This window comes from Papaver somniferum, chromosome 11 (assembly GCF_003573695.1).
Source record: "Papaver somniferum cultivar HN1 chromosome 11, ASM357369v1, whole genome shotgun sequence".
NCBI classification, from domain to species: domain Eukaryota; kingdom Viridiplantae; phylum Streptophyta; class Magnoliopsida; order Ranunculales; family Papaveraceae; genus Papaver; species Papaver somniferum.
The window spans coordinates 55,977,941-55,992,508 of record NC_039368.1 but is presented as its reverse complement, the minus strand read 5'-3'; the positions used below and the strand labels follow the sequence as shown (position 1 = coordinate 55,992,508).

The window sequence follows — 14,568 nt, the reverse complement described above, 5'->3', positions numbered from 1 at the left end:
ATTCAAGCGAAAAAGAAGAAAAAAGTAAGTGTTTTCTAGAGTTTGCCCCCACAAATGTGTCTGTATTCAGCAGCGGTGTTACTTCCATCATCGGAGAGTGGAGACGGTGCAACATTGCAAGGTCGCCAATGATGATTAAATAGCGTGCCAAAGCTTAACGGTTTGTATGGTCCAGTGATGCGGGTACGAGTGTGGGGTGTTCCTGTTCCTGTATCTCTACTGCAAGCATCATTTTTTGTGGCAGACCCATTTGATGCCTTTGGGGTTTTGTCGCTATCGCACCAGTTTAGAATTTGCAATTTGCGATCTTCAATTTCGTTTCGTCTTCTTGTCAATCAAAAATTACTAGACGTCGCCTGCCTCCGACTCTGGCTCTGTGCTCGAATATGTCGATACAAAATTATAAACAAACACTAAAAGTCAATAAAACTTCACACGGAAACGTAACCCAGTTTGCTGCATTACGTGAAAACCCTACCATGACTAGTTCGCTGAAATTGTTAATACTATCACTTTTGTTTTTAACTGTCTCCTACGTGTTTGATTCATTTCCCAGCTGAAGGCAAACTTCATTGTCCTTACAGATATTCCTTGTTTCTGTTTTTGAACTGATTGCGATGGATTCAGTGTCTCTAAAACGCCAAACGCAACCAAAAAGTATAAAATGAGTGTTGTTAAATCAAGATCGGAAACGTAAGCAATTGCGTAATCAGAAAAGCCCATATTTTGTATTTATTTCTGTTTGTTATTATCACTTAAAAAGATTAGGTTTAAGAGGTTGTATTTGGGAAAATCTCTTAGCCTCTCGCTGTTTTGTATTTTCTTCATAAGTTTTTATTTTTATTTCTTTTATTGGTTTCTTCCATTCTCGAGAGTGATTGATAGTAAGAATTCTTAATGGAGAATGATAATGATCACAGAGAAGCGTTACTGAAGAAGAATAAGGTGTATTATGAGAATTGTCCAGGGTGTAAGGTTGATTATAGAAAAGATACACAGACAGGGATACCTTACAAAGAATTCTTTTTTGTATGGATAGTAGTGCTGGGAACTGGTAAGTGGTTTAATAATAATTCTGTATGGGTAATTTGAGAGTTGAATGTTGTGTTTGTTCTACTGATCGGTGATTTTTTTTATATGTTTTTCTTTTCAGCTCTACCAATATCGTCTCTATTTCCGTTCCTATATTTCATGGTACGCATTTTATATTTGGAGTTTTAGTATGAATTTATTTGTTCTAGTTATTCTTCCATTTAGTACATTTCCTCAAAATTAAGAGACATTTTCATAAACGAGGAAAATGATTAAAAATTACTTTAGGAAATTAGGAGGAGGATAAAAAAATTCAATTGGATTCGAAAATTGAACTTCCAATTCCTATAGATGAGTTAGAATTCTGTATGCCAATTGGCTTATATAATAGTGCGAGAATGATGTTAGGAAAGACCTGTCTCAACAAAGGGGAGTAAACCCCTGACATTTATACGTATGTGTTGTCTTAGCACCATTTACTTTTAGAAGTAAGAATCTCTATATATAGCTTCACTTCGACTGATTTCAAATTTTAAAAGTAATCTATCACTCTTGACTTCCCGCTTAAAGTTGTGCACTTCTTTAGTCCAACCAACATAGTATTCTGGTTTACATTTCGTTTCTTATGTAGATAAGAGATTTCCATATTGCAAAGAGGGTTGAAGATATTGGATATTATGCAGGATATGTAGGTCAGTATGTATTTTGTATACAAAGCTTTATATAGACATGTTGTCTATTGAATACCAAACTCAATGAGATAGACAAAGTAATGCTAATTATCTCTTTCATCTTCTTTGGTCTTCCTTTGCTTATTCTTAAAGGAAGTGCATACATGTTTGGAAGAGCTTTGACATCTTATTTTTGGGGAGTCTTTGCTGATAGATATGGTCGAAAACCGGTCATAGTATTTGGCACCATGATAGTGTTAGTATTGCTAGAATCTATTTATCTTTTCAGACTTTGTAAGTTTCTACTGGTATCTTTTGAAAGTATTCGCTGATACAACTTTTGCTGGTGGCTTTCGTGATTTATCTACCCCAGGCTTATCTTCAACACGTTATTTGGTCTTAGTACAAATTTTTGGATGGCAATTTCTATGAGGTTTCTTCTTGGATGCTTGAATGGTCTGCTTGGCCCTATTAAGGTAAAAATATGAGTTTTACCCCAGATTGTGGATCTCACAGAGACCTGTGTTGGCAGTAATCATAGTTATCGAAATTGATATCATCCTCATAGGAAAAAAGGTTGTCTTGATTTATTTTTTTACCAGTATCAACTTAGAGGCTTTAGACAATGCCATCTTTTGTCTATGTGGGATAATGAAATGGTTTCTAAGTTCTAACGTTCTACTGCAGTTCCCTGCAGGACTGGTAATTATATGTATATTTTGAATTTAACCGTGCAAATGCATTTCAGGCGTATGCTATCGAGGTCTGCCGTCATGACCACCAAGCATTGGCATTATCACTTGTAAGACTTCTCTTTCCTTTTGATGATTATTACATTCACCGGAAATTTGTTATGGTATTTACCGGAAATTTGTTTTCAGATTAGTACAGCATGGGGAGTGGGATTGGTTATTGGTCCAGCTCTTGGGGGATTTCTTGCACAGGTATTGATAATATTTCTTCACGTGGATATTTCATATGGTTCGTGGAAATTGAGCATCACATTTATTTTCAGATACAATTTGCATCTCTTATTTGAAAATTCTGTTTGAATTTAGCTTTCGCAATTCTTGTCTCTGAACAAAATATATGTTCTAGCCTGCAGAAAAATATCCAAATTTATTTCCACAGGGATCTCTGTTTGCAAGGTAAGCATTATTATATCTACTTGTTTGATCTTTTGTAATTTGTGAGAACATTACTTGACAGTATATGCTGGTGCTTTTCTTTTTTTTGCAGATTTCCATACCTCCTACCTTGCCTCTGTATATCAGCATTCTCCGCAATTGTTCTTGTAGTTTGTTGTTGGCTTCCTGTATGTTTCCCGACTCCATACATTTATGCTCAAAGTATTATTGCTTATCAATACTATCCGATAATTTTATAGCTAATGTTGGATCGTGGAGAAACCATAAAAGTTGAAACAAAGACGGTTCACATATTGGCTTAACGAATCATAATTTAATTTTAATAACCCAATCCGTAATTAACGATGCGCTGCATTTCTTTGTTTGTTGTAGGAAACATTGCATAAACATGCTGGAAGTAACGAAGAATCATATGGAAATGATGAAAAGGACATTATGCAAGATACTGATGGGACAGGCTCAGATTCCAATGAAAGCCTATTTAAGAACTGGCCGTTAATGTCATCTATCATTGTATATTGTGTCTTCTCACTACATGACATGGCTTATACAGAGGTAAACTATCAATTTTGTTTCCATGACATTGACTGTGTTGATATTGCTCTCTCTCTCTCTCTCTCTCTCTCTCTCTCTCTCATGGGGGTTTTGGACATTGACTTGGAAATTCTTATTTACTGGAGAAGTGGTTATCTTTTTCACCAAATGAAATTTCTTAACAGATATTCTCACTGTGGGCTGTCAGCCCTAAGCAGTACGGTGGATTGAGCTTTACAACAGAGAATGTTGGTGAAATTCTATCTATCTCAGGTATATAGATGCTTTGCATGTGTAATTTGCTCAATGTTAGTATTCAACATTTGCTTATACAGATACAATTGTTAGTTTTGATTTATTTGACTCAAAACCATGCTTGACTACTAATTCTATTATTTTTAGGTTTTGGACTTCTACTGTTTCAACTTACTATTTATCCAACGGTCGAGAGAATTCTAGGACACCTAACGGTATCTCGCATTTCAGCGGTATGCTTTATGTACCATTTCATATAAATCTAAAGTTAATCTATTATGAAAAATTTTGAATCATATTTGATCAAACTATTTAACTTTCTACTTTTTTTTTCTTTCTTTTTTTGAAGGTTTTAGCCATACTCTTGTTATCATGTTACCCATCAATAGCTCAGCTATCTGGGCTCAGCCTTACAATAGTACTAAATTGTGCGTCAATATTGAAGAATGTTTTCTCAGTAAGTAATCATGCAAACATAAGTATATTAACTGAATTCAAGAAGTTCTGTTATAAACTTATTGTTGGTAATGTGTAAATAACATGAATGGAAATATCAACTGAGGTTTGATAAACACATAGTATACCAACTTCAGTGGTTACTGTGGCGCCTTCATATATTAGTTTGGCTTTTCTCTTTCAATAATAGTCAAATATATAAATATAGCACTTATAATGTTTTTTTTTTTGTAATTTAATTTTTAAACTTTAATCTTCTAACACTATCCTATCCATTACTATTGAACAGCTGTCGATTATCACTGGGTTATTCATCCTACAGAACAATGCAGTGGTAATTCTCTTTTCTTTCAATTAGTTTCATGTTCCATTTTTTGAATGTGCTTTTAACTCGGCATTTTTACTTTAGTGATATTAATAACAGTCTCTTAATGTGCTTTTAACTCAGCATTTTCACTTTAATGATATTAATAACAGTCTCAACACCAAAGAGGGGCTGCAAATGGCATTTCTATGACTGGGATGTCTCTTTTCAAAGCCTTTGGTCCAGCTGGTGGTGGTGCTTTGTAAGTATCGCTTCAAGTTAGTGATACATGAATAATTTGTGTGGTACTATGGACTTCAGATCGTTTAAGCATATTTTACTATTCTACATGTTTGGGATTCAATATCATGACCTTGATATATGCAGGTTTTCATGGGGACAATCGCGAAGGAATGCTTCGTTTCTTCCAGGTCTGAAAATCTATCTCATATCGTCCTATGCCAGTTTGAGTTTGAAATCAAACCCCGTTTCTAAATTTTTCCCTGCGACCACTCATACAGTGCTCTGTGAAATCAGCATCCAGTAGATGTTTTTCGAACCCTCATTTTCGTAGTTCATTTTCTTTTCCTAAATACATCTTTAGCGAACCCACTTCGATATTCCATTTCTCTTCCTGAATCAAGGTTGTTTTTCTGATAAGATGCCATTTTTCCTGTTTGAGATGTGCAGGCAGTGAGATGGTTTTCGTTGTCCTAAATATGGTTGAAGTGGTAGGATTACTGATGACCTTCAAACCATTTCTTGCACTCCCTCAACAACGTGGATGAAGTATTCAAGAATTACAAAACATTTAGTTATATAATTCCTCTAGAGGGAATCCTGGTGCAGCAGAGGGCAGGGATCATCTCTCAAAATGAAGGTTGCGATGTGGTACAGATCTCTCATTTGGCCTTTGAATATTACAGATTATCTAGCTTACTCAACGGGACACAATTTTTGGATATAATATCCTCAGATGAACTTGGTGTAGTTGAAGCTTTCACCTCTGACATGATTCCATCCGTAGTATCTGCCGGATGGAAGAATTTGGTCTTAACATATCGCTAATTCAGTCCGTTTCAAAATATTGTTTTAAGAAGTTTACAACATCTCAGGAGAATGTCATTTTTAGAAGAATAGAAAAGGTGTTTTCAGCAGACATAATAAGTATTACTCGAATAGACCAGACATTCTTACTAGAATTGAAGTTCCGAACACGTATTACAGGTTTAAGTATGTAGGCAATCAGAATTGGAAAATGGTTGTATGATCCAATTTGGATGTCTGCCTTTTCTATTACTCATTTCATCCTTTCTGCTTTATCAGCTTTTTGCTTTTGCCTGTTTGACTCTCTAGCTGAGAATCTGAGATTATCCATCTTTGTAATTGTAACCTAGCTATTTGGCTTGTTAATGAAAATTATATGATCATGATGCCAATTTTGTTTTTTATTTGGTGAGGTATAACTCACAAAAATTGCAATTCTCATAGATGAAATTGATTTGCAGTGAAGTACTTGTGAGGGGAGTATAGAAGAATATGCTAGAATTTTCCCGGTCTTTTAAACTTTTTTAAATATCAAATAATAGTCTTTTCTCCGTCTCCTTCTCATCTTAGATCTGCTGTCAATTATTTTAACTCAGTTAACGCTTTCAGAAAGAACAAATCTCTGCCATGTCGACTTTGACAGGGCAGAGATTCACATCGATGGAGACTCATTTCTTATTGTACTTCATGGTATCTTAATACTAGACACTGGGATACTCCAATTTGAAATAGTGGAAAAGAAAACTTTGGCATTTTATGGTATTTTTATAAATCAAGATTGGAAGTTAGCAGTTGTCGATCTTGTTTTTATTAGTTTGTTTAAGAGAAAGATTCCAAGTTGAATTTTAATGGAGTTGGGTTAACAGTGACTTTTTTCTCTCTTTAAAATGAGTTCGTTTGTCTGATATGTTCATATTCAATGAAAGAACTTGGAAATGTAGGAGCGGAGAGTATTAACTGTTGTTGATGCAAGGATTATCTAACTAATGGCAGATCAGAATAGTAATAGAACAGGATTGTTGTCCAAGACTGAGAAGGATGTTGTGTACTATGCGAATTGCCCAGGTTGCAAAATTGAAGACAGGAAAGCAACGAACTTGGGAATACCTTACAAGGAATTAGTTTATATATGGATTGTTGTATTAAGCGCAGGTGAGTGATCGTTCTCATTGAGCAATGCAGAGATGGGAAAAACAATATATAGCCAGCTTTTCTCTCTCAAGATGCATGCCTTTACCTCTTTTCTGCTCTAACAATATTCCCTTGGTGTTTTTCATTTCAGTTCTTCCGATATCATCTCTGTTTCCATACCTATACTTTCTGGTATGTTACTATAGAACTCTGAAATCATGAAAGTTGTATGTGTATTATTCGAAAGGCACATTACATATTCATTTGTCTATTTGTAGGTAAGAGACTTCAATATAGCCAAAAAGGAGGAAGATATTGGATACTATGCGGGATGTGTAGGTTAGTGCCTTCACAGTTAACCATTAAGAATCAAGTAGGTCATTTTGAGATATCGATCTCTATAAGCCAGTTCTACTATGCCTTTCATATTTGCCTTGTGTTTTAGGGTCTGCATATATGTTTGGAAGAGCTTTAACGTCTTTGTTGTGGGGAGCCTTAGCTGACAGATACGGTCGAAAACCTGTTATACTCGCCTGCTGTACTACAGTGTTAGTACTGATCAAATTTATTTATTTGCCAATTTCAAGTTTCTTAAGATTTAGTGTTGCAGTAATTGATCTGGTAAAAGTTTCATCTCAGGATTATATGCAACACTCTATTTGGTCTCTGTACAAACTTTTGGATAGCTGTTGCTATGAGATTTCTTCTTGGATGTTTCAGTGGTATATTTGGCCCAGTTCAGGTATGTGCTTTTCGTTTCTGCTTTTGCTCCAGATTTGTTTTTGTCCTTGTACTTATTTGAATTTGCCTGTTGAATGTTTTTCAGGCTTATGCCACTGAAGTTTGTCGAAAAGAATATCAAGCTTTAGGACTATCATTTGTAAGATTTCTTCTCATTTTTCATGGTAATCGACATACTTGTAGTCTCTTTACATAAGTTGTGCCGGATGGGTACATATATGTGTCACTTTTCTTCAGATTAGTACGGCATGGGCAATAGGATTGATAATTGGTCCTGCTCTTGGAGGTTTCCTAGCACAGGTATCTTAGAACAAATAGTTCCTTGCATATGAATTGCATTCATTTGTTCCCATGGGTCTAAATAAGTTAATGTTTTTTTAGCCTGCAGAGAAGTATCCAAATATATTTTCAAAAGATTCTCTTTTTGCAAGGTAAGAAATTTTTCATGTTTGTTGCATTTTATATGTTTTCCGGAGATTTTCAACTTACTTTGATGCTTCCAACACTATAAATGCAGATTTCCATACTTTCTACCTTGCCTCTGTATATCAGTATGCGCAACAGCCGCAACTATAGCATGCTGTTGGCTTCCGGTGTGTTTCTTAATCCTTGTGTATTTTGTCAGAGATATGTTCAAGTAAAAGTTAGACACACTTTTCCCACTATCATTTGATGGGATAAGTTATACTTATTCTATAAATTCAGGAAAGAAATTCGTGTTGCATTTGCCATCAATTTTTTTTGCTCAACATTCACTTCTTTTAATGTTTTGTGAACACACACTTCATTAGTTTGAGAGCTGTGCTAATCTCTTATTGTTATAGGAAACATTGCACAAACATAGTGCACCAAATGAAGAATCCTATGGGGCTGATCATGTGACTGAAAAGATACAAGAGAGTAAGGAAATAAGATCAACAGATTCTAAGGGAAGCCTTTTCACAAATTGGCCGCTAATCTCATGTATTGTTGTATATTGTGTTTTCTCACTTCACGATATGGCCTACAGCGAGGTGATTGATCCACGACTCGGTTTATCTTTTTATGTTTAAACTACGCCTTCTCTGTAAATTTGATGTGTATGAATTACTTTGACAGATTTTCTCATTATGGGCTGTAAGTCCTAGAAAGTTTGGTGGATTGAGCTACACCACTGAGAATGTTGGTGAAATCCTTTCAATCACAGGTACATAGATCCGATAATTCTCTTTAATTGATCTCAACTGTTGAGTTGACTACCGAATATTGGTTGAACATTTCTCTACTCATCAAGATGACAATACTTGACTACTACTTCCACTGTGTCAGGTGTTGGTCTTTTCCTCTTTCAACTTGTAATATATCCAACAATTGAGAGGACTCTGGGAACCCTCTCAGTAGCTCGCGCTGTGGCGGTACGTATGTTTTAAGTACATTATCTGTAAACGATTTGCAGTTCATTATACTTGATTTTGTCTAATTTATGATTTTTTCTGTTTGAAGGTTTTATCTGTACTCTTGCTTTCAAGTTATCCATTCATAGCTAAACTATCTGGGCACAGCCTTTACTTGATAATAAATACTGCATCAGTTTTGAAGAACATTTTCGCTGTAAGTACAAGCTCAAGTTGAAAGTTTCCTTTACCTCTAATTTCAGTAGTTAAAATGAAAAACGATGTTTGACATTGGTTGTTCTATCACTAAACAGACTACTATCTTCACTGGCTTAATAATCATGCAAAACAACTCGGTCGTAAGTCTCTCCCTCGCTTAGGACCCTTACCCTTCTTTTGTTATGCATTGGCTGTTGAATTTAATTGTCACAGTAGATGGATGGTTTTATGAATTTGGGTACCGTTTTAATGACAGTCTCAACACCAAAGAGGAGCCGCAAATGGAATTTCTATGACTGCCATGTCTCTTTTCAAAGCATTTGGTCCAGCCGGTGGTGGTGCTCTGTAAGTGCATGTCAACTTGTTGAAAGCATGTCATGTTGTTTTAATTTACTTTCTCAACCAATTAGAATATGTTTTTGCAGCTTTTCATTGGCACAAAAGCGTATAAATGCTACCTTTTTACCTGGTACGTATCTGCACCTGATTCAAACTCTGAAAATTGTCCCTTTTAGGTACTTTAAATTCTTAAGGACCATAATTTTTGGTTTCCCACTTCGGTTATACGCACTCCTATGTTATTAGATACTTTGTTTGTATTGGTAGAGAAATTTAATCAAATTTGATAAATGCTTGCAGGTAACTATTTGATTTTCTTCATCCTAAATGTGAATTTGGTGATTGGATTAGTCATGACTTTCAGGCCATTTCTCGCACTCCCTCGACGATCCGGATAATTTATGAAGCAGGGTAAAATAAAGGATGTTATTAGCTGCAGTAATAGTTTAACATGACGGATGAAAATTTTGTATTGAAAAACAAGTGCTGTTTTGACATTCTACAGTAATTTTAAGTACTGTATATCATCTTGCCAATGAAGTTAAGTAGCCAGTGCAGTCAATTGCTAGTAACCAAAAAAATGTCACATCTACACCAAAATTTGCTTCATAAGTATTGGTACAATGAAGGGCAGATGATATAAACTCAAAAATCTAATGAGAGAAATTAACACCCTAACTCTTCCTTCTAAAACAATCAATGACCTCATGACAATTCAGCTATCACTCTGACACACTTCTCTTTCAGTATCTTTAAGGCTTCAATGATTAACTCTTCTGGAGGCAATGCCCCAGATAATTCGATAGTGACTGCAGTCCACACTCTTTTATTACCACAATTTCCCTTGAAGATATTTTAGGCAGGCGTTTCCCAACTACACATTTTTTATCGGCATTTTCCGTACTTCCAACCTCGCCTCTGCATTTCAGTATGCGCAATAGGATGCTGTTGGCTTCCGGTTGTTTCTTAGTCCTTACGTATTAGTTTTTCAGAGTGACATTCAGGCTAGACATACTTTTCCCACTATCAGTTGATGGGATAAGTTTACTCTTCTACATTCCCAAATTTGTGTTAAATGTTTTTCCCACTTCATTAGCTTTAGTTAGTAGACTTTATGCTCTTAACTTCTGTCATTTACTTTTCAGACTAGGGAGCTCGTGGAAAGTTGGGAACATAATTTGTTCTTCAAGATAAAAAGACGTATGCAGACACTGGTAATGGAAGCTAAATGTTTGGCAGTTCATTATCTTTCAAACTGTTTCAATTGTAAAACAAGTACAACATTAGGAAAAACATGCCTGGATCATCAAGCAAATACTCTATAATTCACAAAAACCGCAGGATACTAGTTACATTAACAGGATTCTATCCAGTATTCGCACAAAATAGAGAAGGAATATGTACAAGGAACCCTTTTCTTCACCCTACTCTGTGAGTTCGCCCTCTTCAGTGTCAGATTCCTCCTTCGTCTCGTCATTATCCTCATCTTCTTCATCACCTTGTAATATAGAATTACTATGATCCAGAATTGGAGAAGATATCTCTTCACTGATCTCACCTTTACTCTCTCCTTCTTTAATGGTGATCAAAGGAAACTCTAATCGCGTGTCTGGCCAGTCTTTGAAGAAAGAATTTGTCACCATAAACCTGAAAACTTGCAGAAGATGGCTCCTATCTCTCTTAATATCTGCACTCAGAAGTTTCTGAAGAAGGGTTGGCTCCCTGCACATATCAGGCTGTGCAACTGAATCTTCTCCGTTCCCCGCCTTCTGCTTTTTGGAGAATCGGTTTTGCTTGCCACGTCTTCCCCTTTTGTTGTGCTTGTTTTGAAACCTTCCTTCCTTTTCAGAGTCTGTTAAATAATTTGGCGGTAATTCAGCAATATCACAACCTAACTCGGCCTGCTTCGCAAGGATCCCCTTAAGTTGCTACAAGACCAATCGAATTGAGGGAACAAATCAATTAATTTAACACTTGTTGTTCTAAACAAAGTTTTACAAAGACATTAAGCAAGGAAGAGGCACCCCGGGCTTCATCAGAAGAAATAGAATTTCATTATGAACCAACATTAATTGATAACAGCATAGCACACAATATGCCAAGCAATGTCAGCTGATGTAAGCTACTAAGGTGCCAAGCATTTCTCGAAGTACGATTATTACTTATTAGGTGGATGCCCGTCACATATTCACAACTCCTAAGCCCATGCTTCAAGAAAAACAAAAACTCCTAAGCACTAATACAATATTCATATGTTTTTAATAATTTGTATACCTGACGCCGCCTTTTCGCCTCTTCAGAGCGTTTATCAGCCAACTTCTGAAAGTATGGATAACTGATTTTATTAGATCACATGTTTTAGATTAATTGAATTTAATGTTATGCATGTACTGCATCTATACAATTATCAGAAATATAACCTTCTCCGCATTGGACCTCAGAGGATGGTTCTTCTTTCTTTCTTCACGCCATTGCTGGATTTCTCGTTCTGAATAATTTGGACGGGGAAATCTTACAGAAAAAAAAATCAAATAAACAACCATACATGGTATTATAGTTGAAAGCCTTGTAGATTTTCTTATTTCGAAAGCTCTTTTCTTGTGCCAAAGAGGAAAAGACTAAGAACATGGTGAAGTCTACCTTTTAGGTTCCTCGCTACCATGCTTGACAGAATTATCCAGTAGAGATTTTCCAGGACCAGCATTTTGTGGACCTATATCCACCAGTAAAAGGATTCCAAATCAGTCCTTCGCCGTGTGAAAGGGGTTGATTTACATGGCATGAAAAGATGTGTATAGTGGTAACTAAAGTTCTTGAATGATGCGGAGATATTTACTGAAAGCATGTTCAAAGCAAACGCATATAAATGAAATTTAATTTTTTGTTTTCACATTTCATTCCTTAATCTTAAGTACAATTCTGCAATTGACCTTCTATTTACCATACAAAACCATGTGCTCAACTGCGGGTAGTATAGTCATGTTATTCAAGGACAAGAGAAAAAGTAAACCGATACCGTAATGCGACCTAATTACCAATTTACTTATAAGATGTTTATCTAGTAATATCACAGCACAAAAAGAGCACAAAACCTTTTCCTCCCTTTCCCTTATTGGACTTGAAATTTCCCTTGGCATTTTCCCTGGCTTGAAACTTGGATTTTTGAAATCTGAGAAATTTATAATAAATAAAAAAGTCATTTACAATTTATAAGACAAATTCCATACATAATACATAAAACTTAAGATATGCTGGGAAATTAGCATGTACTGTAGCAAAGCAGACCTTGAATTTGGTAATTCTCCTCTACCAGATTCCTGGTGATTCTTTGTAAATTTTTTGTTGTGAAAGCTTTTCTGGCTGATGTTTGAGGCATCTTTTCCACCATCATTAGTTTTGTTCCCCTAAGACCGAATCCAAACATATACGTACTATGAGAAGGATGGAGAGATGGCAGTTGCTAAACAAACTAATGCAGTAAAACAAAAGTACCTGTGAAATTTTTTGAGATGTATTCTGAGCTGCTGGGATTGGGTTAAACGAATGCAGACCTTGTGCATTCTGCGATGCAACTCCACTGGAATTTATGAAGCCCATTTGTTGGTTCCCCCACAAGGGATTTGGACATGGATGTGCACTATGAGGCAGACCTTGAGAAGGATTGACAGGCATTTGTACAAACTGACTCTGTGGATAACCAGTAGGTTGGTTCATGGCCATAGGCTGACTGTATGGATTAAACATTACTGCCTGTGGATATGACTGAAAGGGTGGTCTATTGTGATTTTGCATAAACAATGGCCCTTGCTGACTCGTATTCTGCGGAAAGTTTTGAGAATTCCCACATTGTGGAGATGTCATGACAGAATTCATATTATGAGGACCAGAACCAGGAAAAGGTCTCCCAACATGGCTATTCTGCATTTGTGGATGAGGGTTAGCGACATTCAGAAAGTGGGCATTAGGCATGGCAGAAAAGATTCCATACGGAGCCACAACTCCAGGATTGAAGCCATTAGAAAAATTTGATTGGTTTGTGACACCTTGATTGGATGGCATGACCTGGTTTATGCAGACAAAACATTGTCATTATCAATATCATCACAACACTGAGTTACCAATACACTAAAATAAACATTACAGTTCAAAAAAAGAAAAGAAATTACCTGTTGTGGAGTTGAGAAGTTACTTCCTCCCATTTGTATTTGGTTGGGAAGATGGGGAAAGGGGGGTTGAAAAGGAAACATTTTCTGAAATGAGACAATGAAAGCTTTAACACAAAAATCCCCTAAAAGGGTAGTAAATAATTAAGAAAAAAAATTAAACAAATAAAAGCATATAAGCTAGCCCTAGATTAGAAAGGCAGAAGGACTTCACCTTTCACCTATAGATGTTTCAATGAATAATTATGAGTGATATAACAGGGAGTCTACCTAGTATCTCAAATACTACTAGTCACTATTATTATTATCAAAATTGCTACTACCAGGATACCATTTGTTTAGATCAAATTCAAACCTAGAAATCTCTCGTGAGCATAGTTTTGTTTTTGTTAAATAGGCAACCTGAGATATATATATACCCTAATTAAATTTACACTCTCTAATCAGCAATTCGAACCAAATAAGAACGTGGTAGGGAAGTTCATGCAAAACCAGAAACGGATTCACAGGGAAATCAAGATTGGAAAGAGGAAAGAGACAGTTATGGAAGAGAAGTTTACACAGATGGGAGGTTGGTAGAGAACATGCCTTGTTGCAGAGAAAGAAGCACCGACTGCCAAGTGAACCCTAGTTTGGAAGGCTTTATTAACGAACTTTCAAGTACTGCCAAGTGATGATGAAGAACCCTAGCTCGGACAAAGACCTCTGAGAGAGGCGTTGAATAACGAGACAGAGTAACTTGCCTCAAACTTTTAAGTGCCGAGGGGAGTGGGGTTTAAGGGTTACAGAGAAAGAGAGAAAGAGAGGGAGAAAGGGTTTTAGTTACGCCCCTCCGTACGGGGTTGAACAGTTCACGAACTCATCCAGAATGTCTTCTCTATATATCCCCAGAAATGCTAACAATACCCCCGTACCCCCGCAACCTATCTTCCTACCCCATCAACATACTTTTTGATAAATTACCCCTACTTTTAACTTTGCACTAAAAAAATGCCCCCGTTTTTTTCAAACTTTCTAAAATGCTCTTGGTTTGACCGTTTTATACAATAAACGGTAAAAAAACGGTAAACGGCAGTTAACAACCGTTATTGCTTAAGTGGCAGGTCAAAGAAAGTCTAAAAAGGGCCTTTGAGCCAAATAGAGTTGAATCTACTT

The 14,568-nt window shown here is 36.2% G+C and overlaps 3 protein-coding genes across 4 annotated transcripts; 2 read left to right on the top strand and 1 right to left on the bottom strand.

Moving 5' to 3' along the window:
• The first annotated feature begins 537 nt into the window (after nucleotides 1-537).
• Nucleotides 538-5,851, top strand: LOC113321916 (protein ZINC INDUCED FACILITATOR-LIKE 1-like). The gene is made up of 18 exons (XM_026569875.1): nucleotides 538-693; nucleotides 921-1,054; nucleotides 1,154-1,194; nucleotides 1,664-1,724; nucleotides 1,857-1,959; nucleotides 2,077-2,179; nucleotides 2,452-2,505; nucleotides 2,585-2,647; nucleotides 2,802-2,851; nucleotides 2,943-3,018; nucleotides 3,224-3,406; nucleotides 3,571-3,658; nucleotides 3,788-3,873; nucleotides 3,990-4,097; nucleotides 4,386-4,430; nucleotides 4,574-4,662; nucleotides 4,788-4,831; nucleotides 5,091-5,851. Exons 1-18 carry the CDS (start codon nucleotides 665-667, stop codon nucleotides 5,186-5,188), a joined length of 1,455 nt encoding a protein of 484 aa, XP_026425660.1. The 5' UTR covers nucleotides 538-664; the 3' UTR covers nucleotides 5,189-5,851.
• A 249-nt stretch (nucleotides 5,852-6,100) lies between these two features.
• Nucleotides 6,101-9,790, top strand: LOC113322799 (protein ZINC INDUCED FACILITATOR-LIKE 1-like). Its single transcript, XM_026570950.1, has 17 exons — nucleotides 6,101-6,599; nucleotides 6,730-6,770; nucleotides 6,857-6,917; nucleotides 7,024-7,126; nucleotides 7,218-7,320; nucleotides 7,405-7,458; nucleotides 7,557-7,619; nucleotides 7,701-7,750; nucleotides 7,837-7,912; nucleotides 8,144-8,332; nucleotides 8,418-8,505; nucleotides 8,628-8,713; nucleotides 8,802-8,909; nucleotides 9,007-9,051; nucleotides 9,168-9,256; nucleotides 9,337-9,380; nucleotides 9,551-9,790. The coding sequence occupies exons 1-17, from the start codon at nucleotides 6,434-6,436 to the stop codon at nucleotides 9,646-9,648; spliced, it is 1,464 nt and encodes a 487-aa protein (XP_026426735.1). The 5' UTR covers nucleotides 6,101-6,433; the 3' UTR covers nucleotides 9,649-9,790.
• A 678-nt stretch (nucleotides 9,791-10,468) lies between these two features.
• LOC113320198 lies at nucleotides 10,469-14,241 on the bottom strand. 2 transcript variants are annotated; one of them, XM_026568136.1, is made up of 9 exons: nucleotides 13,974-14,241; nucleotides 13,417-13,500; nucleotides 12,743-13,312; nucleotides 12,536-12,654; nucleotides 12,343-12,419; nucleotides 11,891-11,963; nucleotides 11,671-11,761; nucleotides 11,525-11,569; nucleotides 10,469-11,178 (listed from the first exon to the last, which is right to left on the bottom strand). In XM_026568136.1, the coding sequence occupies exons 2-9, from the start codon at nucleotides 13,495-13,497 to the stop codon at nucleotides 10,675-10,677; spliced, it is 1,560 nt and encodes a 519-aa protein (XP_026423921.1). In that variant the 5' UTR covers nucleotides 13,498-13,500; nucleotides 13,974-14,241; the 3' UTR covers nucleotides 10,469-10,674. The 2 variants fall into 2 exon arrangements, with proteins under 2 accessions (XP_026423921.1, XP_026423920.1); XM_026568135.1 differs by having other exon boundaries at nucleotides 14,002-14,241.
• Between the last annotated feature and the right edge of the window lie 327 nt (nucleotides 14,242-14,568).